The 22,728-nt window shown below is 46.0% G+C and overlaps 2 protein-coding genes and 1 non-coding gene across 4 annotated transcripts; 2 read left to right on the top strand and 1 right to left on the bottom strand.

Moving 5' to 3' along the window:
• Window positions 1-263: 263 nt before the first annotated feature.
• On the bottom strand, window positions 264-5,006 carry LOC115129450 (histidine--tRNA ligase). Of its 2 annotated transcripts, XM_029659803.2 has the most exons (14): window positions 4,873-4,962; window positions 3,848-4,293; window positions 3,667-3,756; window positions 3,389-3,508; window positions 3,164-3,259; window positions 2,864-2,989; window positions 2,616-2,723; window positions 2,382-2,480; window positions 2,117-2,210; window positions 1,907-2,034; window positions 1,344-1,619; window positions 1,106-1,222; window positions 800-946; window positions 264-711 (listed from the first exon to the last, which is right to left on the bottom strand). In XM_029659803.2, the coding sequence occupies exons 2-14, from the start codon at window positions 3,956-3,958 to the stop codon at window positions 652-654; spliced, it is 1,572 nt and encodes a 523-aa protein (XP_029515663.1). In that variant the 5' UTR covers window positions 3,959-4,293; window positions 4,873-4,962; the 3' UTR covers window positions 264-651. The 2 variants fall into 2 exon arrangements, with proteins under 2 accessions (XP_029515663.1, XP_029515664.1); XM_029659804.2 differs by lacking the exon at window positions 3,848-4,293 and having other exon boundaries at window positions 4,873-5,006.
• A 282-nt stretch (window positions 5,007-5,288) lies between these two features.
• trnaa-ugc (transfer RNA alanine (anticodon UGC)) lies at window positions 5,289-5,360 on the top strand. Its single transcript has one exon. It is a non-coding gene; the product is annotated as a tRNA-Ala (tRNA).
• Window positions 5,361-12,211: 6,851 nt separating this feature from the next.
• Window positions 12,212-22,477, top strand: LOC115129447 (matrix metalloproteinase-17-like). The gene is made up of 12 exons (XM_029659796.1): window positions 12,212-12,287; window positions 17,434-17,808; window positions 18,308-18,440; window positions 18,522-18,675; window positions 18,838-18,946; window positions 19,069-19,246; window positions 19,599-19,775; window positions 19,876-19,966; window positions 20,107-20,180; window positions 20,417-20,566; window positions 21,112-21,378; window positions 21,590-22,477. The coding sequence occupies exons 2-12, from the start codon at window positions 17,644-17,646 to the stop codon at window positions 21,952-21,954; spliced, it is 1,863 nt and encodes a 620-aa protein (XP_029515656.1). The 5' UTR covers window positions 12,212-12,287; window positions 17,434-17,643; the 3' UTR covers window positions 21,955-22,477.
• The last annotated feature ends 251 nt before the right edge of the window (window positions 22,478-22,728 follow it).

The following is a 22,728-nucleotide window of genomic DNA, read 5'->3' as shown; positions in this document are numbered from 1 at the left end:
TTTACATACGGCATCTTTTCAGGATGCTGCAAACCACTTAACAGCATTCCCTTTTAGTAAAACACAGGAAGAATTCACAGGGGGTAAATGTCCTATATTGTTTTGGGAATATCCAACACTTGTGGACCATGCAGCATTTATTGCAGGCCAATGTTTTTACTATTGTAATTTGACAGTTTCTCGTAGGTTTTCTAAAACACGACAGACCACATTCAATTGTAACCTGCTGTTGAATACACCGGTTGTAAATCAATCTCTTAAGGTGGAGGTAAATATCAGTTTATTGGTATGCTGATAAGACAGGCATTTTAATGTTTCCTATATAGGCAGATTAACCTTTAGGGCTAAGACTAATACAGTGACTATTGAAATGTTACCCATGTCATACTATTGTCTTATATACATTATCAAAGCTCCTCGTCCTTGAGGGTACGCAGGTGTCTGGGTAGTCTGCATGAAACCACTGCCTTTTGAGACCACTAATATGCAAAGCCTGGACAAATGAAACTATTGGGAAATCTTCTGCAGTTGAGACGTGATGTCTTGGTGGGCATGTTGAGGGCTTTGTGTGGTCAGCGGTGAGACCTGTGGTAAACAACTTCTTGAGCCAATCGGATGATGAGGCGGGGTGTTGTCAGGCAAAACCACGACTTAGACGTCAGAGGTCCTTCTCTTGATTTCCTCCACTAGTTTGGCTCTGGACACGTCAATCTGAGAAAAAAACAAAAACGTGGTGTTTTATTCAAGAGTGTGTGTGTGTTTAACTGACAGAGATGCTGTGTGTGTATGAGAATCTCACCTCCTCTCGGCTGTGGACCGTTCGGAGCTTCACCACCCCGTCCTTGAGCTCCTGCTCACCCAGGATCGCCACCAGGGGGATCCCAGAGTCCTCACAGTGCTGCAGCTGGCTCAGCAGCTTGGGGTTCTTCTTATACATCACCTCTGCCTGACAACACACACAGTTATATAAAGGTTCCTCTTATGAATAGCCACAGCTCACACTCAGCCGTTTCACCAGTGGAAATCAACTCTACACACGCACCATCTCTGACTCACCGTGTCAATCTCAAATCGAACACACACACACACACACACACACACACACCTTGATCCCAGCGTTCCACAGTTCAGCGGTCAGTCGGAGTCTCTCCTCCAGAAGGTTTTTCTGTGCCGAGGCCACCATGACTTGAGTCTCTGTGGTTCGCACCTTCTCCGCCGATGCCTGGGGGAGCCAGACCCCAACATACCAGTCAGCCACACAGAGTTTGTCTCTGACACATTCATGAACAGACCAGCCTGTGGGGAGAGCTGGCTGTTGACAATGCCCCGTCCCCCTTCCTTACCTCAGCCTTCTGCTCCATGATGGAGAAGACCCTCTCGATGCCGATGCTGACCCCCACACACGGCACCTTCCTGCCCTTGGGGTCGAACATGCCCACCAGGCCATCGTAGCGCCCACCGCCCGCCACGCTGCCCACGCTCACACCTTCCTCAGCCTTCTCGCCCTCCCCGTTCTGGGCTGCCGCCACTGGGACCGGGCCGGTCTGGGTCAGAATGGCCTCATAAATCACACCTGTGTAGTAGTCCAACCCACGGGCCAGACTCAGGTCAAACACCACCTGGGAGAGGGGGAAGAGAGAAGGGAGGGAGAGGACAGATTAAAAGGAGACAGTAGGAAGGAACACGAGGCGAGGGATTTGGAAAAAAGGACTGCATCCTCAGACTTATTTCAGCTGATCATATCATGACATTATCTATCTAACCCCTGACCCCCCAAAAAACAATTACTGTTCATTGAGAACTAAATGCCTCTACGGAGTAGGCTGTTGATGGACAGATTTCTATAGACGCATTACCTGTCATATCACCTTGGTCACCAGATAACCTGTCACCTCTGACCCCTCACCTTGTCTGTAACCTGGAAGAGCTGCAGGTAGCTGAAGAGCTGCTTCATGTCTGTGAGGCCGGCACACGCCTGCTTGCTCTGTGACATCTTAGCATCCTGCAGCAGGCGCTCAGCTAGGTCCATCCCCCCTGGAATACACACCAATCACAAACAGGGTCAGACCAGGGGAAAGGTCAAAGGTCAGTCTGTGTGTGTGTGACCTGTCCTCACCCTGCAAGCTGACATACTGTCCGATCTGATCGGCTGCTTCCTCAGACAGACCCTTCTCCTTCACCATTTCACTCCTCACATCCTCCCAAGACATCTGGGGTGTGGGGTGAAGACAGAACACAAAGGTGGGAGAGAAAAGCAGGGAGCAGCATAGAAAAGGTGGAGAGAAAAAATCCTTTATTTACTTGGTTTGCATATTAAACCATTGTTCATGTTTACCATTCCATTTCCTTAACCACATAAGGGTTGGGTGCAGTGGGTTTACCTTGTCCAGTTTGTCCACTGTGGAGCAGATGGTGCGGAACTTGTCATCCGGAACTCCACACACTGCAAACATCCCATCTAGAATACGTCTGTCGTTCACCTGCACAGAGAGGATATTACGGCGGGGAGGGGAGTTAGGACGAGTCTGGCCATACATACAGACCTTCCATGTATTCCTTGCCTCATATCGCGTCACAAGATGTTTTACCACAGGTGCTGTGTGTCTCTGACCTACCTTGATGCGGAAGTCACCCAGCTCCAGCTCACTCAGGATCTCGTGGACGATCTTCAGGCACTCAGCGTCTGGGATCATGGGGTCGTACTGGCCTGCAATGTCAAAATCCTGGGAGGCAGAGAAACACACACTTAGCAAGAAAATGGGTCATGCGTATCCACAAACATCTGGATGTAGCAGAAAGCAAAAATGATTCCAGTGTTATGGCTGATATGAACGGTCGAACCAGGGTTCGCTCTGACGCTTACACACTGATAGAACTCCCTGTAGCGGCCGCGGGTCATGGCGGGGTTGTCACGGCGATAGACCTTGGCAATGTGGTAGCGCTTGATGTTGGTGACCTTGTTCATGGCGAGGTAACGGGCGAAAGGCACCTGGGAGGGGGTGGGGTCAAGGACTAGTAGACACCCGATTGGCTCCTAACCTTGTTCAAATCCACCAGTTGGTTTGCTTTCGAGGCATGACCATGAAAAACATAGGGAATTACCTGACCAGCTTGCAGGCTAGCCCACTTAGCAATGTACGCATCAGGACTAATATAAGGATACAGTGAGATCGTATCTAAGGGACAGCAGCTCTCCTCCTTGGTCCTTCAGGTCGTAGATGAGCTTAGAATCCTCACCATACTTTCCTGTCAACGTTTCCTACAAATGGTCAAATAAGCACAAAATCCAGATTTATTACAAATCCACCGGCTAGTTTACAACGTTCTACTCATTGTCAACAGTGTGTCTCTCTCTCTCTCTCTCTGTCTGTCTGTGCCTCCCACACACCTTCAGCTCAAAGACGGGTGTGTCGATGTTCTCGGCTCCGTGGCGTTTAAAACAGCCGATGATGGTGTTGAAGACTTTCTCTCTGATGGCCATCTGCTTAGGGTTATAGTCCCTGGTTCCCTGAGAGAGATGGAGGGAGAGAAAGAGTGCATAAGCAAGACATCACCTGCTGATTTGGATTTTCAATAAAAGACTAGTAGTAAACATGTTATGCAGCAAGTTCTCTTCATGATCACCCGCTGCCTGTGAGGTGCACTCTCCATGGTGGCAGTATTTACCTTTGCGGTCTTGAGCGTGAATTGGTGTCTGCCTTCATCTCCTCCAAGCTGAACCTTCAGCTCTAGCAGTTTGGCCACTTCCTCATCAATCTAGGAAAGAAAGACACAAACACAGTTCAATGTTCCTCAGAACCTTGGAACAGAGCCTCCCCCATCCCACCCTCCAGAGTCAGGGTCCTACCTGAGACACAGTCATCCCAGAGAGGGTACGTAGAAAGCGGGCACAAAATCCAGACCGACAGCCCACCAACCCCGCATAAAGACGCAGGGACGCCATACCCAGGTTAATCATCCCAGCAGGGGAAAGCAAAACAAAATCAAACGAAAAACAAAAACAACCAAAATGGCCGTTCAGGAGTGCCGCATCAGAGCAGCAATACAGTCCAATGGCAAAGTCCACCAAGCCATGTTGTCCAATAACCACAGTCCGTGAATGCCAGGTGACGGCAGGGTTATCCAATCCAAACGCAGTGTTATCCAGGAATATCCAGTCGGAGTGTTTGGATTCCAAATGGTGACGTGTGAGGTAGAGGAAGTAGATGACGGACGGAGATGAAGGTATGACCCCAGCAGGGTTGTTGGCATCGAGCAGGAAGAACAGGAGAAAAGTGGTGAGCAACCCTATCACTAGGGAGACGGGCGGGCATGACGCATCATCACAACATGGAGGACAAAACATGAGGCAGGGGTCAATCAAACCAACCTATCACAGCCAAGAATCAAACCAACCAAGTAAATGAAAACGCATATAGATCATCTCTATCCTCACCTGTGTAGTTAGTTAAAGGTGGGGAGAGACGGTCGGAGAAGCTCAACATTCAGCCATTAAAAGGAACCATGAATTTACACAATGAATGACCAGCCCATGCACAGTGACAACTATCCTAAGGGGATTGCATCAGTTTGGATTGATAACTAGCTGTATAATTTGAAGCACTATTATTAACTAACGTGCAGAAGAAAAATAGCATTCATGATTTACTTTGTAATAGCCATGAAATTCCACTTCTAATTGAACTGACTAGATAATTAATCTAGTCAGTTAACAGACTGTGACCCGGCAAGGCCCGTATTTTGGCATGAGTAGCCAGCTAACGCTAGCTTCGTTCATAACATATGTAGCACGCGTGTCTGTTCATCCCATCCCAGTCCCGCTGTACGTACAACATTTTGGAACATCGTCGTGCTAGGCGTTGAATTACTGACCTGTTCTTTGCTTGCTTTTTCTGCCTTTAGTTTCCGCACGACTTCTCCTTGTGTTTTAATCGCCTCTTGTATCTGTGCTTTGTCGGCCATGGTGTTGCATCTAATGCCAGAGACTAGACGACTATGCTAACGCTTCCTCAAAGACCGGAAGCCGAGAACCCGAGGAAATACGTCCACGTACCGCACGGTGGTAGTAGATTTACATTGGTAGCAGATTTACATTTAACAGAGCGCCGTGAGATGTACATGCCAGATACAGTGTAATAATCGTGTTTAGCAGCAAGACATGGAATGAACAAAGGTTCCGCACAACAGAAAGTTGCAAGTAGTTTCACACTTCTACACTATCAACTTTATTTTTGACCAAATTTGATATCTCAGTATGTATAGGGTGAATTTATACGTTGATCTCAGTAGGGGATGTAGCTCAGTGGTAGAGCGCATGCTTTGCATGTATGAGGCCCCGGGTTCAATCCCCGGCATCTCCACTCCTTTTGATCAAGATCGGTTTTCTGGCAACTATTTTACAATCAAATAACAATGCCTATCTCATCAACAAAAATAAGAATATGTAGAGAATAAGAAGAGCTTTAGTTTTTTTATGATTTGATGACCACCATGCCCCCAATTTGTTGATGCATTAATTTTGGGGATTTTGTAGAATCATTTCGCTGTATTATTTCTCAGTGACCCAAGTCAAGACAAGAAAAAATATAAATGGCATTGACTTAGCGTAATAACATAATTAATTTATTAAGTGAAAGAGGATTTGTGAATAAATGTCAACAGACATTCTGACGCTGAATAGGCAGCTTTCTGCAGTGCTCACTGAGAATGCTTTGATGTGAAACTTGATATATTTTATTGTTTATAATGTCTCTCTGAAGGCATGAACATGCCTGCTAGTGGTTAGGTTACGCTTGTAGTTTGTCGGTAATAGTATACCCCAATTTAGCCTAACACACACAAACACACACACACATTTCAAGTTTTAATGTCACATGCACAAGTACAGTGAAATGTCTTTCTTGCAAGATCTAACCAAACTACAGTAATCGATAACAATGTAGAAGTAAAAATAACAAGGTATAAAACACAGGAGATATCAAATTAAGAAATGAGAAGTACACGATTAAGTAAGTAAGCATACTATATACAGCTTATAGGGAGGAGGTCAGAGACCTAGCCGTGTGGTGCCAGGACAACAACCTCTCCCTCAACGTGATCAAGACAAAGGAGATGATTGTGGACTACAGGAAAAGGAGGCCCCATTCTCATCAACGGGGCTGCAGTGGAGCAGGTTGAGAGCTTCAAGTTCCCTGGTGTCCACATCACCAACAAACTAACATAGTCCAAGCACACCATGACAGTCGTGAAGCGGAAACGACAAAACCTATTCCCCCTCAGGAGACTGAAAAGATTGGGCATGGGTCCTCAGATCCTCAAAAGGTTCTACAGCTGCACCATCGAGAGCATCCTGACTGGTTGCATCACTGCCTGGTATGGCAACTGCTCGGCCTCCGACCGCAAGGCACTACAGAGGGTAGTGCGAACAGCCCAGTACATCACTGGGGCCAAGCTTCCTGCCATCCAGGACCTCTATACCAGGCGGTGTCAGAGGAAGGCCCTAAAAATTGTCAAAGACTCCAGCCACACTAGTCATAGACTGTTCTCTCAGCTACCGCTTGTACCGGACTGCCAAGTCTAGGTCCAAGAGGCTTTTACCCAGCCTATTTGCACCCCCCCCCCCCTCTCTCTTATTCTTATCCGTATTTTTTGAAACTGCACTGTCGGTTAGGGGCTCGTGAGTAAGCATTTCACTGTGAGGTGTTGTATTCGGCGCATGTGACAAATACAATTTGATTTGATTTGATGATTTGATATACAGGGTCAGTTCCAGTAGGGGAGAGTGAGGTATGTTGTCACACTTTTCACGCTGTCTAACATTTACTGGGCACAATACATCACAATGGTATAAATGTCATACCAAATGAAAGAAGGAAGTCCTGGGCACATATGTTGTATTCATTACATCTTCATATCTTATTTCAGTACCGGAGTTGTAGACCGTTAAATAGAGAGAGTGCACTTGTGACAATTTGCCCCATCAGTGGATACATTTTCACACTACTGGACGTCGGGTAAGTTGTCACATTGGATTATCAAGAAATAAGAACACAAATCATTAATTGTGAATATTGATTTTAATTTCAAATTCAAAACCAAATTCAACTTCATCAAAGAACTCAAAATAAAAACAATCATGCCTAGAGAATCTGGCAAATCATGCCTTTCAATCAAAACAATAATATCTGGCAGAGCACACGTTAATTAAGTGGCACGGCCACTTTACTATGAACTTTGAAATCGAACATTCTCTGGCGTGCACATAGATCCACGGTTATTGTTGGAATCGGAATGTAAATGTAATGCTGCAGATAACTTGCTTAAATGTTTAAAGTCTTAACAAAACAGATGTGGTGTTTAAACACACTAATGCACTAACACACAGTTTTGTAACAGCCTATACGACACACATCCGTATCTGACTAATCAGACTCATCTTCAGAGTCACAGTGCTGGCACACATAAATTGCCTGGCCTGAGGTGCAAGCATCATGGGCCCATTTGTTGCCTCTCACACACTTCACTCAAGTCTCCTTTGGAAGGATTTGAAAATGGCTTCACACAGACGAGGCAGAAGCAATCCTCTTCATCTGATGATGACTCTTCTACCATTTCTCTTTTTTTAGCTGCCTTCTTGTTCTTTGCAGATCCAGACTTTGACTCCCCCCTTGCTTCCCTTTCTTTGGAAACAGCTTTTTGCTAAATTGTGCCTTATTCTTTTCCCTTTCTAGTGCCTGCTTCACTGGTGTGTCAGAATTGTTTGGCGCCGTTTTCTTCCTTTGCAAGCTGGTTTTCGGGGGCCAGCTTTTGGATTTGGCCGGATGTCCTCTGGAGTTGGTAGTGTGCTGTCAGCAATGGCATTGTTGGGCAAGGGTGAGCTGGTGCTAGCATAAGAACTGGGCAGGTCTGTGTCTGAGCTCATGCTAGGCAGGGCTGGAATGGTGCTGAGGCCTGGCAGGTTTGTGCTGCGGCCTGGCAGGACTGAAATGGTGCTGGGGCCTGGTGGTTGGTGCTGGGGCCTGGTAGGGCTGGAATAGTGCTGGGGCCTGGCAGGACTGGAATGTTGCTGGGGCCTGGCAGGGCAGGGTTGGTGCTGGGGCCTGGCAGGGCAGGGTTGGTGCTGGGGCCTGGTAGGGCTGGAATAGTGCTGGGGCCTGGCAGGACTGGAATGTTGCTGGGGCCTGGTAGGGCTGGAATAGTGCTGGGGCCTGGCAGGGCAGGTTTGGTGCTGGGGCCTGGCAGGGCAGGGTTGGTGCTGGGGCCTGGCAGGGCAGGGTTGGTGCTGGGGCCTGGTAGGGCTGGAATAGTGCTGGGGCCTGGCAGGACTGGAATGTTGCTGGGGCCTGGCAGGGCAGGGTTGGTGCTGGGGCCTGGCAGGGCAGGGTTGGTGCTGGGTGTGTGTGTGTGTGTGTGTGTGTGTGTGTGTGTGTGTGTGTGTGTGTGTGTGTGTGTGTGTGTGTGTGTGTGTGTGTGTGTGTGTGTGTGTGTGTGTGTGTGTGTGTGTTGGAGTATCAGTGTGCATAGTGTGTAGGGTCCTGTGAGTGTTCATTGAGGAAGTGCAGAAATAAGAATAAAATGCAAAGGTCACCTCAGATTGTCCATGTAGTCATTTTGTTAGCTATTAAGCAGTATTATGGCTTGGGGATAGAAGCTGTTCAGGAGCCTGTTGGTGTCAGACTTGATGCACTGGTACCTCTTGTCGTGCAGAGAGAACGGTCTATGGCTTGGGTGGTTGGAGTTTTTAACACACACACACACAGCAGTCAACTCTAGCATCTAGCAGTCAACTCTAGAATTTAAACTCTAGCATCTAGCAGTCAACTCTAGCATTTCAACTCTAGCATCTAGCAATCAACTCTAGCATCTAGTAGTCAATTCTAGCATCTAGTAGTCAACTCTAGCATCTAGCAGTCAACTCGAGCATCTAGCAGTCAACTCGAGCATCTAGCAGTCAGCTCGAGCATCTAGCAGTCCACTCGAGCATCTAGCAGTCAACTCTAGCATCTAGCAGTCAACTCTAGCATTTCAACTCTAGCATCTAGCAGTCAACTCTAGCATTTCAACTCTAGCATCTAGCAATCAACTCTAGCATCTAGTAGTCAATTCTAGCATCTAGTAGTCAACTCTAGCATCTAGCAGTCAGCTCGAGCATCTAGCAGTCAACTCGAGCATCTAGCAGTCAACTCGAGCATCTAGCAGTCAACTCTAGCATTTCAACTCTAGCATATGCAGTCAACTCTAGCATTTCAACTCTAGCATCTAGCATTTCAACTCTAGCATCTAGCATTTCAACTCTAGCAGTCGTCTGTGCAACATCAGAGGTTTATGCTTCCCTAACTAGACATCTAGTTAACAGGGGAAAGATAGAGGCACAATAGGGACACTGTGGACTACAAAAAATTTACAAAGACTCCAGTCACCCTAGTCATAGACTGTTCTCTCTGCTACCGCACAGCAAGCGGTACCGCAGTGCCAAGTCTTTGGTTCAAAAGGCTCCTTAACAGCTTCTACCCCCAAGCCATAAGACGGCTGAACAATTAATCAAATGGCCACCCGGTCTATTTACATTCACGGTAAGGTGAATGTATTGTACCTGTTGTATTCGGAGCATGTGACAAATACAATTTGATTCGATTTGAATACCCAGCTAACAGCAGGCCTACAGTCACAGTATGGCTCTGCATTCTCCTCCAAGCGATGTTCCTTATGGAGTTGGCCTCACTTGATGTCAGTTACTGTAAGTCTAATGCCAGTTGTCCTAGAGAGGATGCCAGTCTGTTTCAGCACTGAAATGCCTGTCATATTAGTTTTAGTTTAACTAAAGATTATCTACAGTGAAAAATGTAAAATAATCATATAGTGTCATTTGATGATCTGGTCATTTCAACGATCTGGTCATTTCAACAACCTTCCCAACCCGGTTCTTGTCATTCGAGCAGACTGGCATCAGGCAATGAACACCCTTCCCACTGGGCACACTGGTTGAATCAGCATGGTTTCCATGTCATTTCAGTGAAATGATGTTGAACCAACGTGGAATAGACGTTGAACGGATGCCTGTGCCCAGTGGGTTCCTTCTAGGAGTATGTGACAGGACAATTAACCCAGTAAGAACTGTCCTTAATGTCGCAGAGTGTAAAAAAAAAACAGGACATCTGAAAGATGTCAGTTGTGAGGTATGCCACATGCTGAGTGAACGACAAAGACCCCATGCAATGTAGAGTTCCTAAAAAAAGTGCCTCAGTTGCCTGGGGAACCACAAGTTCAGCCCCACAATTGGGGCATTCGCAGATTCCCAGACACACAAGCCCATTCACATATTCAAGCTAATTCCCCATTCCCTGTTTCAGGAGTACAAAATACAGCCTCCATGCGTTAACCATCTCCCCCTCCAGCACATCACCTTTGACCCTGCCCAACCACCACATACATTCATGTGGGTTGGCCCCGTCGTCAAGACAACAGGGGAAACTATTTCCTATTTTCTCCACCTAGTTGGCAGCCAACTACAGATTCAAGGAATTCGAATATAGTCAATGGTGTTAAACCACAGTTGCGAACAGGGTTTTGATGTCCCAATACCTTGGCATTGAGTCTATGAACTGACATATAAAACAACAATTGACACATCAATCCGTTTGTTTCAATGTAAGCTATTATATAAAGTATTTGCTACAAGGATGTATTGCAAAATAAAATGGCAATATACTGGGAAAGATGGGTTAATCTGTGGACATTGGAGGTTTGGAGTTAAAATCAGAATGAATGGTGGATTGGCTGCTGTGGGTGAAAATCCAGCACTTGAAGAAAGAGGAAATGAGGAATATATGTACAAGTATTTAACTACAGGTACCGTAGATGTGAATAGAGTGAAATAGCTGTAAGTAGCAGTAGAAGTTTACTCCAAATTAGGGTAGGCATTCTAGGGAAGGGTGAAAAAGCCTAGAAAAAAGGAAAAATATCACAGAAAAATGGGGTCAGTTGGCAAAGTTGTGATGAGTTGAGGTTCAGAGTGAGGGCTTTAAATGAGCGAAGTGGTGGTGCTAATATTGCCATTAGGTATTTTATCCCCTTTTGTCTCTGCTTTGACAGGTCCTGGTTAAAGATTAGGGGCAGATCAGGGGATCAAGTTTTCTTGTAAAAACAGGGAGTCCTAACGTCCTTTTTCAATCAAACCTTTCACCCCCGAGGGAGAGAGAGAATGGAGGAGGAGAAAGAGGGGTGCATCTATACTGATGCATCTGGAAAAGCATCTGTTCTCTCTCTCTCTCTCTCTCTCTCCTTTCTCTCTCTCTCTCTGTCGATATAAAGTTTCAACAGGTGGTGTTATAGTTATCCTGCATTGTCGCTCAAATCTGCTTATGTTTGTCTCTGTATCTCTCTCTGTCTCCTCTGTTTGGAGTGGCAGATAGCCTAGAGGTTAGAGCATTGGGCCAGTAACTGAAGGGTTGCTGAATCAAATTCCTGAGCCGACAATGTAAAAATCTGTCGTCCTACCCCTGAACAACGCAGTTAACCCACTGTTCCCCAGTAGGCTGTCATTGTAAATAATCATTTGTTTTTAACTGACTTGCCTAGTTGAAAAAAAAAATGGTAATTGGCTTTATTAGTCGGTATTATTTCCAGAAGGAGGTCAGTAGGATAGAATAATACCCCTGCAGATAGAGAGTGGGAGCGAGAGAGAAATAGAGAGACAGTTAGCGAGCGAGATCTGTTCAAATCTTTCTTACATTTTTTTAATCCTTTCGTTAAGAGGATTTAATCAAAATCTTACTAACCCCACTTCCTTACTACACACAGTCAACCGTAGACACACACACACAGAGACACAAACAAACACACTATATGTGCTGTCTCACTCTCACTAATTCCACAGAGAGAATCTTTAGTTACACATAAAATGTATTTTTATACGCCGTGCCAAACACAATTCTGAGCCTAATTGTTTTATTTAAAAATGTGTTATAGTTTACATACAGTATACAGATATATACTGTGTATAAATATACATATATACTGTGTATAAATATTACAATTAATTTGGAGTTGGAAAGGATTGATAGCCATTATGTGTGGTTTGAGTGACACACACACACAGATTTGTTTTAGTGGTAGTATTGAGGAGACTATTGTGAGAGCTCAGCAACATGGGGGGGTGGGGGTATAGTGTTTGAGGGAGTGAAGGCGGAGTGAGTGGGTTAGCGGTTGGGAAAGGGACACATCTGTTCAGAGTGAGTGAGAGAAGAGAGCGAGAGAGAGAGAGTTCGAAGTCAGGGACGAAGGGTAAGGTAAGCATTGGATAAACTGCACCTTTTATCAATTTTTGTCTAACTGTCGATCATGAGAATCAACTTGTGTGAGTATGCACTATTTTTGAGTGTGTGTGTGGACGGTCTAAAGTTATACTGTTACATATGCAGTAAAAAGGAATGTTGCACTTTTTTCCAGTATTGGTGTACAGATGCATTGTAGTAGCTATTAAACATAAGATATTTTTCATTTGCAGTATGCTTTTTAGCTAATGTGTTTCTTTGCCATATTGTCTGACAGAGGGTGTTAGAACCATTTGTGCGTGATGAGTGCTTTAGAACGCCAACATGCACTGAACCAGATAGAGGGCCCAAGTCAAGAGTGCGTGTTTGGAACCCAGCATAATTAAAGAATCCCTTCATTAACACCCGCTGGCACTTTCATTACTCAACCACCACATGCCACCCTTCACCCATCTTACTGTACACCTCCCTCCCTTTCTTTCTTTCTTTCTTTCTTTCTTTCTTTCTTTCTGTAGCCTACCTCCTCTCTTAAGCGTCTCTCTCTCCTAGTCTCCCCTTTACTCTCTCCTTTTATCCTTGAAAGGGAGACGGGGGCACCACTTGTCTTTTATTTCCCCCCTTTCTCCTTCTATCTGTCCCTTGAGAAAAGGACTGAACCCCCATTCCACTTGAATCCCATTACTTTACAACTGTCCTCCATGATCCCTCTATCCTTTCATCCATCCTTCCATCCCTCCCTTTTTGTCCCTCCCCCCCTTCTTTAACTAAATGACACCCGCTAATTTAATTAAACCACCGCATCCTTCTCAGCCCCCCTTACTCCCACCTCCATCCCACACACACTTTCCCTCTTTGAAATGAAATCTTATTGTACACACCCTTCCATATCCTCCCTTATTTACTTTATGCAAATGTTCTTCAATCTCGTGATTAGATATTTCTTGGTTCATCTCCTATTGAACATGCCTACATGTCCTGTCCATCTTCATCGACATTTTCATTCATCATTATTGTCAGGTATGAATATAATATTGTATCTCTGCATTATATACATATTATTTCAAATGTCTCAATGAGAAAGAGGTAGATTTACTCACTTTTATGCCGAGTAAAAACGAGGGTATACAGTAGAGGCGTCAGTTGGGTCGCCATACTCTAGCTAGCTGAAGACCAAAAATGTAAAGAGTAAAGTAATCATTCCAAACCGGGCTAAAATTCAACAGCTGTTTAGGGTATTCCAAGGCTGGATTTAGGACCATGTGGAGCGTCGCTGCCAGTTTGCGCCCCTTTCTCTCACTTTTAGAAAGCAGAGACCGTGCCAGCTTGCTTTGCCAGTCCGCGGTTTAGGCAGTAGGCCGATTGCTTTGAATTTAATGTCGGCATTTGAACTCGGCCGTGTAAACCTTGTTGTAATCTGATAGCCAGGGGTTAATTTTATTGGGAATTGGGAGGTGAGGGAGCCCTCCTTTTTGGTGACCTTTCGCAACCAAAAGCTATTTTATTGCTATTAAAATGCTGTGATATCTTTGGGCCTAATTGATATTTAGATTAATTTTCCCAGTAGGCTAGTGCAATGTTTGGTATGAAAAACCCCCACAACTGAACAACTTGCTATTTAGAGCATTTCCCCAAAACACATGTCCTGTTTTTAGCTTCAAAGACAATAACAATTGTAGGATATAAAACATGTACATTGTCATACAGTGGCAGAATGATAATTGAGATCATGCAAATCAATAATGATTTAGTTGTAGGCCTACTTCTTCATCATCCTCTGCCTGCATCCTTAATCCCTACCTGTAGCCCACCTGCCTCTGGTATAATGCATGTCCACCTCTCACTCTATCAGTCTTGCTTGTCCATCTTGCTCAATTACAATCACATATTCTTACAGATCAATCTTGCTAGTTTAACGTCATTAAATAGTGCTAAGTTATTTAGTGTGGATGTAGTTTAAAAATATATATTTTTATAATAACCACCCAGATAGTGCAATTACTGCGTAGGCAACATAATAATATCAGACAGAGTCAAGCTGGCCCATGGAAAGATGCTGCCCCGTTGGCTACTATGTTGCAATCAATATTCTCGGAGCTGCCTTGTTGATAGAGAATGTTTCAATATTCTCCGAGACGCCTTGTTAATACAATGTCAAAATATTCGCAGAATGTTTCCCTCCTCTGGTGAATAATGTAAATAAAAAATGAGCTGGGCGCACACATGAGGAACATTTCTGAATGCAGCGCAACGAGACAATGTTGGTGGGAGGGGCACGAGACAATGACACTGTCATGGTACACTCTATCCCTATGCGCTGTTCCGCAAGGGTGGCTTCATATAGTTTATGACGAGCTGACGTGGTCAGCACATGTGGATTGCCAATTTACAATTGATCCTACCATTTCTAAAGATCTGCGTGCCAGTTGTGAATTTCATATTTTTATTAACTTTTAATCGGGGAAGCCCAATTGAGACCAGGGTCTCCTTTTCAATATATACGCACTGTAGGCCACCTAACTGTGACCAAAACATTTCTAACGGCCCCACAAACTAAATAATTATATACACTATACATACAAAAGTATATGGACACCCCTTCAAATTAGTGGATTCGGCTATTTCAGCCACACCCGTTGCTGACAGGTGTATAAAATCAAGCACACCGCCATGCAATCTCCATAGACAAACATTGACAGTAGAACGGTTTTACTGAAGAGCTCAGTGACTTTCAACGTGGCACTGTCATAGGATGCTACCTTTCCAACAAGTCAGTTTGTCAAATTTTGACCCTGCTAGAGCTGCCCTTGTCAACTGTAAGTGCTGTTATCGTGAAGTGGAAATGTCTAGGAGCAACAATTGCTCAGCCGCGAAGTGGTAGGCCACACAAGCTCACAGAACCGCAGAGTGCTGAAGCCCGTAAAAATCGTCTGTCCTCAGTTGCAAAACACTCACTACCAAGTTCCAAACTGCCTCTGGAAGCAACGTCAGCACATAACGGAGCTTCATAAAATGTGTTTCCATGGCCGAGCAGCCGCACACAAACCTAAGAAAACCATGCACAATGCCAAGCGTTGGCTGGAGTGGTGTAAAGCTCACCGCCATTGGACTCTGGAGCAGTGGAAACGCGTTCTCTGGAGTGATGAGTGATGACACTTCACCATTTAGCAGTCCGACGGACAAATCTGGGTTTGGCGGATGCCAGGAAAACACTTTCTGTCCAAATGCAGACTGCCAACTGTAAAGTTTGGTGGATGAGGAATAATGGTCTGGAGCTGTTTTTCATGGTTCGGGCTAGGCCCCTTAGTTCCAGTGAAGGGAAATCTTAACACCACATCATACAATTACATTTAGACAATTCTGTGCTTCCAACTTTGTGGTAACAGTTTGGGAAGGCCCTTTCTGTTTCAGCATGACAATGCCCCTGTGCACAAAGCGAGATCCATACAGAAATGGTTTGTCAAGATTGGTGTGGAAGAACTTGACTGGCCTGCACAGAGCCCTGACCTCAACCCAATCGAACATCTTTGGGATGAATTGGAACGATGACTGAGAGCCAGGCCTACTCGCCCAACATCAGTGCCCGACCTCACTAATGCTCTTATGGCTGAATGGAAGCGAGTCCCCGCAGCAATGTTCCAACATCTACTGGAAAGCCTTCCCAGAAGAGTAGAGGCTGTTTTAGCCGCAAAGGGGGGACCAACTCCATATTAATGCCCACGAGCAGGAGCAGGGTCCACATACTTTTTTTTTATCATGTAGTGTATATTGATATATATACTGTATATATATATCTTGAACCAACACATATATCATTTTTGGGGGGAGTGGGGGTCAAGGAGGGCGATTATTTAAGATTTAAAAATATATATATATATTTCACCTTTATTTAACTAGGTAGGCTAGTTGAGAACAAGTTCTCATTTACAACTGCGACCTGGCCAAGATAAAGGAAAGCAGTGCGACAAACAACAACACAGAGTTACACATGGAATAAACAAAAATACAGTCAATAACACAATAGAGAAATAAAGTATATATACAGTGTGTGCAAATGAGGTAAGATAAGAGATGTAAGGCAATATATAGGCCATAGTGGCAAAATAATTACAATTTAGCAATGAATCACTTGAGTGATAGATGTGCAGAAGATGAATGTACAACAGTGATACTGGGGTGCAAAGGAGCAACAAAAAAAAACAGTATTGGGAGGAGGTAGTTGGATGGGCTATTTACAGATGGGCTATGTACAGGTGCAGTGATCGGTAAGCTGCTGTGATAGCTGGTGTTTAAAGTTAGTGAGGGAGATTTGGGTCTCCGGCTTCAGTGATTTTTGCAATTTGTTCCAGTCATTGGCAGCAGAGAACTGTAAGGAAAGGCGGCCAAAGGAGGAATTGGCATTGGGGGTGACCAGTGAAATATACCTGCTGGAGCGAGTGCTATGGGTGGGTGCTGCTATGGTGACCAGTGAGCTGAGATAAGGCGGGGCTTTACCTAGCAAAGACTTATAGATTACCTGGAGTCAGTGGGTTTGGCGACGAATATGAAGCGAGGGCCAGCCAACGAGAGCGTACAGGTCGCAGTGGTGGGTAGTATATGGGGCTTTGGTGACAAAACGGATGGCACTGTGATAGACTGCATCCAATTTGCTGAGTAGAGTGTTGGAGGCTATTTTGTAAATGACATCGCCGAAGTCGAGGATTGGCAGGATAGTCAGTTTTACGAGGGTATGTTCTGCAGCATGAGTGAAGGATGCTTTGTTGCAAAAACTCTTTGAAGAGGTATGGTTTCCGGTGTTTTCAGAAGATTGGCAGGGACTCTGCTGTCCTAGCTTCAGGGGGAAGCTGGTTCCACCATTGGGGTGCCAGGATCGAGGAAAGCTTGGACTGGCCTGAGCGGGAGCTGCTCTCCCGTAGGGGTGAGAGGACCAAGAGACCAGAGGTAGTAGAACGGACCGCTCGGGTTGGGGTGTAGGGTTTGAGCATAGCTTGAAGGTAGGCAGGGGCAGTTCTTCTTGCATGTTTGAAATATTTGTGCCATATGGTGCAAAGCCAAGCTTCGTAGTCATTTAAAGCCTTTAACATAAACTGTGTCAATGTTTTCTTTGGCAACAATAGCATAAAACCAACAATCTAAACCAGTGGTTTCTCCCTCCCATTCCCAGAGCGTTTGACTGGTTTCACGAGCAGTGGCAAAAAGTTCTGAGAGGTCCTGTCACGGCTTACCTTCACTCTTCACCGTCAACCCGACCATAAAGGACGGATGACACCTCATAGACCTTGACCAGTTGCATGGCTGAACTGACCGGAGGCGATAAATGTTCACTCCAACTTTGTTTCCCCGAGTTTGATTGGAACATGTGAACGCCAGCAGGATGAAGGCAGCGGCGTGGGGTTTTCTCCTCCTGTACGTGTGCGAGCGCATGCAAACTGTGTCCGTGGCCGGGGTCCAAGGCTCAGCAGTTGCCCCAACGGACACAACAGCTTCCACATGCTCTGCTCCTGTTACCCCCACGGACGACGAGACCACTGGACTGGTGGTGAGGGACAATGCAGAGGCGTATAGGTCTTTAACAAGGACGTTTTTATTATTCATGCAGAATTCATTATTTATTTCAGCAAGTTGTTATTTACGATGGCCTAGTGAAAATAGTCAAAGTGAGTAGAGAAAATAGGGAATAACAATCCACTAGCAAAGGTAATATATCACATGCCTCGATCTGGTTTTGACTCATTTAGAGCTGCCTTGATGAGCAAAGTTAACTGGGCTCACGTGCATATGGTCATGGACCTTCACAGGATTGGTCTATTGAGTTAGACGCTTTATGTAGACACTTTGAAGAGCTGTCGAGTCAACCCCTGCTTTTTACTTATCTGATTTCCACTTAACCTGTGATTTCTCTTTACCCACTCAAAACCACCACCTCTGCTGCTCATGATGTTGTCACATTGTCACAATGAACCCACAACTCTGTAGTTTACAACTGAGTCCTAACTACATGATGCTTCTCAAATCAATATTTCGGTGTCTTGTCCCAGGATTGGCTGACGAGGTATGGCTACCTCCCCCCTTCGGACTCCTCCACTGGACAGCTACAAGTCTGGACAGCTGTCACTCATGCTGTTAGCGCCATGCAAAGGTTTGCAGGCCTAGAGGAGACAGGAGTTGCAGGTGAGAAAATAAAAAAGAGGGTTGGGGTTGGAGAAATTATGGTGATTGTATCCATCATCTCTCTCTCTCTCTCTCTCTCAGATAAGCAGACGCTGGCTCTGATGCGAGCCCCGCGATGTTCACTGCCAGACAAAGGAGAGGAGCCCAAACCACTGGCCAATCAGCTCCAGGAGGGGCAGGGCCTGAGGAGAAAGAGGGCTGTGACAACATGGACAAGAAGGAACATCAACTGGAGGTTCCTTAGACTTCTTCTCATCATCCCTCATCAACTTATCCCTCAATTGTCATCCCAACAGCTCTCTCATCCTCCCTAGTAATGCTTCTCTCATTTTCTCTCTCTCTCTCTCTCTCTCTCCCTACCTCGCTCTCTTTCTTTCTCTCAAATAAATGTCCCTAGGTTGCGTTCATACCCCACCTCTTCCTCCCTCTCCCGCGAGACGATTCGCTCTCTAGTGTTCTACGCCCTGAGGGTGTGGGCGGAGCCAACCCCGCTGGAGTTCCACGAGGTCAGTCTCTTTCCCAAGACGTTCCTTTTTGTGATAGTTGAATACAAAGATTACCCCTCTTGCACTCTCTTTCTCCCCCCCCCCCCCCCTCTAACCTCACTGCCTGTTTCTCCCGTTGCCAGGTGGGAGGCCCAGAAGGGGCGGATCTGCAGGTGGACTTCCTCCACGGTTTCCATGGTGACGGCTACCCATTCGATGGTGCAGGAGGAGCTGTTGGCCACGCCTTCTTCCCTTCTGACCTCGCCAGAGCGGGCGGTGTACACCTAGATGCCGAGGAGGAGTGGGTGTTCCGCCAGCCAGGTGAGTGACAGCCAGAAGACCCAGAGACAGAAAAAAGAGCCACTGGGGGTTCAAGAGCCCAATACCAAACCAAACACTAGCCCTTATCCCTAGGAACTTCCTGTAGATCTGAACGTTTAAAGCAAGTATTTGCATTACTGTGATAGTTCTGTGCAGCCCTCTGGTAAGTTAGGTAGAATTTATGGTCAACTCTCCACTGTTTAATCATCCTGAGGTTTACAATAGTAAGGGGTTCAATTTGGAAAATATTATTGACACACATTTTTGGAATATTATGTACACAGACAAGACACTACTAACATTCCCCTAAACTGAAACTCTACACCTCCCCACCTCCATCGCCCCTCCCCAGCCTCTGAGGGAACGGACTTGTTCACCGTGCTGGTGCATGAATTTGGCCACGCCCTGGGTTTGTCCCACTCGTCTGCCAGGCGCTCTGTGATGAGACCTTACTACCAGGGCCCCGTAGGAGACCCTCTAAACTACCGCCTGGGCCCCAACGACCTGGAGCTCATCACCAGGCTCTACGGTCAGTCTGTGTGTTTGTGTTTATTATCACTTGTCCACTTCATGTGGGTGTGTGTCCTCCTGTTGTTGTACTGAGTTCTGAAAGGAAGGTGTTTTGACAGGTAATAGAAATCAACTCATGGTCACAGACGTTCCTCGGTTGGTTCCTGAACCTCAGCTACAGCATCGCGATGGACACCGACACCGACACAGGTACTTCACACTACAGACACAGGTACTGACAGGTTAACAAAAGTGGATAAGGGGCAGCCATTCAACCAATAACTATCTCTTCTGTCTCTGCATCTCTCCTTCCCTCTCATCCTCTCTGTTGCTCTCTCCTTCTCTTTCAGCCATTCTGTAGACCGCTGCAACACTAGCTTTGATGCAGTGGCCAAGATTAGGGGAGAGACATTCTTCTTTAAAGGTGAGAGTGGTGTAGGTAGTCTCCCTATTGGTTGGACTATTTCCCCTAGCCTCCGGTTTTAAACACCGGCATGATCGCCCCCTGGTGGATGTACCCACAACTGCAGGACTTTGTATTGAATTCCTCTCTGTCTCACTTCACCTCACATCTCTTTATCTGTATCTGTCCTTCTCCCAATACTCCCCTGACTATCCTGCCTTATTCCTCTCTATTCCCCCCGCCCCCCTCTCTGGCAGGGCTGAGTATTTGGAGGGTCAGTACTGGGGGGCTGGTGTCGGGCCGGGGGGCCTCGGTGAGGAGGCTGTGGGGGGGTCTGCCCCCTAACCTGCCCCCCCTGCAGGCTGTGTTGGAGAGACACTCAGACCATGCCATCATATTCATCACTGGTAGGTAACCTCTGACTCCAGTCACCCCACACACTACAATGTTGGAAAATGCTGTGAAATTGTGAAAACTATAATGAGACCATTTTCATAGTAAGAGCTGTTTGAAAAAAACACCTGAAATTTCTGCCTGTTTTGATGGGATGGAGTTTTGGCCTGCCTGGTGACATCTTTATGTGGTAAATTAGTTAATAGACCAATAAGAAAGACAGTTCCAAACCTCTCTACCAATAAAGACCCCATTTTCAGTTTTACCCTCCCCTCTACCAGACAGTCGAAGCAAAATTCTTGCTTGAGAAATTGCTTTTTGCTATGAATCCCATTTTAATTTAAAACAATCACAGTAATTGTTACCCAGAAATGATTTGATATTGAGAAAAAAAAACACTGCATTGGACCTTTAACAACAGAGGAGAATTATTGCTGTTCAACGGACTAAACTATGCTCTTGATTCTAGTTTCTCATCATATACTCTATGTGAATCCATTATAAACCAGACACAACCTTGAGGACACTCTTCATTGCCTCTTTCCATTTTGTTTTGTAGAGTCCCAGTTTTGGCTGTTCAATGACCTCTCTCTCCAGGAGGGCTACCCCCGCCCCCTCTCAGCTCTGAGGAAATGGGGAGAGACAGAAGGAAAGGGAGGAGGAGAGGAAGAAGAGGTGGAGCAGGGCCTGATGTGGGATCCAAAGGAAGGACCCGTGTGGGGGGAGATTGGAGAGGGGGAAGCAGGAGGAGGAGAGGAAGAGGAGAGTAACACCTGGGCTGACCTTATCAGAGGAGGAGTGAATGGGATTACCGCTGAGAGAGACGGTGAGTGTGCGAGGAAGAAATAGAGGGAGAAAGAGAGAGTGTATGAGAGAGAAAGTGAGTGAGAGATGAACGAGGAGAACAGACTGAGATTCTATGAGAGTGACGCTATGAAAGATTATATGTGTGAGAGACACCACACGTAATGTACAATACATGTGTGAGTCTGTTTATATCAACAGACATTAAGCCCCCTCCTATACCACTTCCTCAGGCTCCGTTTACCTCTTCAAAGGAGATTCCTATTGGAAGTTCCCTTACCCAGGCTCTGCCCCGGAGGCAGGATATCCCCGATCCCTGGCCACCGATTGGTTGGACTGCCCTCACCCCTCCGCACCTGTCCTAGACGACCTATCGCTCTCTCTGCCTCCCCCTACTGGACGGCAGGAGCTCCGCGAGAGGGGGAGAGAAGAGAGGGGAGGCCAGAGGAAGGGCCTGGACAGACACAGAGACATAGACAGAGAGGGACTGGAGAACTGGCCATGCTCTTGCTTGAATGGAGCAACAGGAGGCAGCACGAGTGTGACATCGTTCATAAGTGCCCTGCTATTGACTCTCTTCCCACTGATAACCGTGTGATGTTGGGCTATGTCCCAATATTCTACGATGGCCTCCCCCCTCTCAACCCCGTCTGACCCCTGGTTACGTCCCAATACTCTACGATGGCCTCCCACCTCTCACCCCCTTCTATCGCATGGCTACGTCCCATAACTACAATGGCCTCCTCCTCTCACCCCATTCTTGGCAAGCCAGAGGTTGTGGCTGCCGTTGTCAATGGTGCTAGGCCCTTTCTCACCTTCCTCTATGACAAAGTTTTCCATTCACCCTTGCAATCCATTCCACATACCTACACTTAGGGCTGTGGTATAGGGGTTACGGGTTAGGGGAAGTTGGGAATTTTGGACACAACGAAGAAGTCCCTCCACACTAAAGGAGGAATGTTTGTCCTGGACATTTGGATATTTCAGCAGAATCTGTCTCTGTCTATCTGTGAAATGTATCCCTTTGCACCTTGTTGTATAGCCAAAGCTCAATGATTGTGTAATTATGGCCAATTTCAAAAAATGTTATCTAACGAAATAAAATAAAATAAAACATTGTCTTCAGTGTGCAGATGTCTAATGTATATTTGATACTAAAAGCAATAAGAGTAAGTCAATGTTTGGTTTATAGTTCACCGTCAAAACATGTCTCTTGGGGTGTTGCCCTATAGAGCCCCTGACCAAACCAAACAAATTATAAATAATTGATAGTTGTAGAGGTCCAATGGTTTAATCATGATGTCACTGCACCCTAGAGTTCAACCACATGTAAATTGACCTTGGGGATCAGTAGGAGCCTTGGCCCCACAGG

The sequence above is a fragment of the Oncorhynchus nerka genome, unplaced genomic scaffold (genome assembly GCF_034236695.1).
Source record: "Oncorhynchus nerka isolate Pitt River unplaced genomic scaffold, Oner_Uvic_2.0 unplaced_scaffold_1141, whole genome shotgun sequence".
NCBI lineage: Eukaryota > Metazoa > Chordata > Actinopteri > Salmoniformes > Salmonidae > Oncorhynchus > Oncorhynchus nerka.
Note: the sequence above shows the minus strand (reverse complement) of the source record. Positions and strands in the feature narration are given on the sequence as shown.

Excerpts from the sequence above, each read along its gene's own strand:
- LOC115129447 (XM_029659796.1), top strand. The coding sequence starts at position 17,644 with ATGAAGGCAGCGGCGTGGGGTTTTCTCCTCCTGTACGTGTGCGAGCGC. Across the intron at positions 18,441-18,521 it reads AGAGGAGACAGGAGTTGCAG|ATAAGCAGACGCTGGCTCTG; the intron begins GTGAGAAAATAA and ends TCTCTCTCTCAG. Across the intron at positions 19,967-20,106 it reads GGACACCGACACCGACACAG|CCATTCTGTAGACCGCTGCA; the intron begins GTACTTCACACT and ends CTTCTCTTTCAG.
- LOC115129450 (XM_029659803.2), bottom strand. The coding sequence starts at position 3,958 with ATGATTAACCTGGGTATGGCGTCCCTGCGTCTTTATGCGGGGTTGGTG. Across the intron at positions 2,724-2,863 it reads ACAGGGAGTTCTATCAGTGT|GATTTTGACATTGCAGGCCA; the intron begins GTAAGCGTCAGA and ends TCTGCCTCCCAG. Across the intron at positions 1,223-1,343 it reads TCATGGAGCAGAAGGCTGAG|GCATCGGCGGAGAAGGTGCG; the intron begins GTAAGGAAGGGG and ends TGGCTCCCCCAG.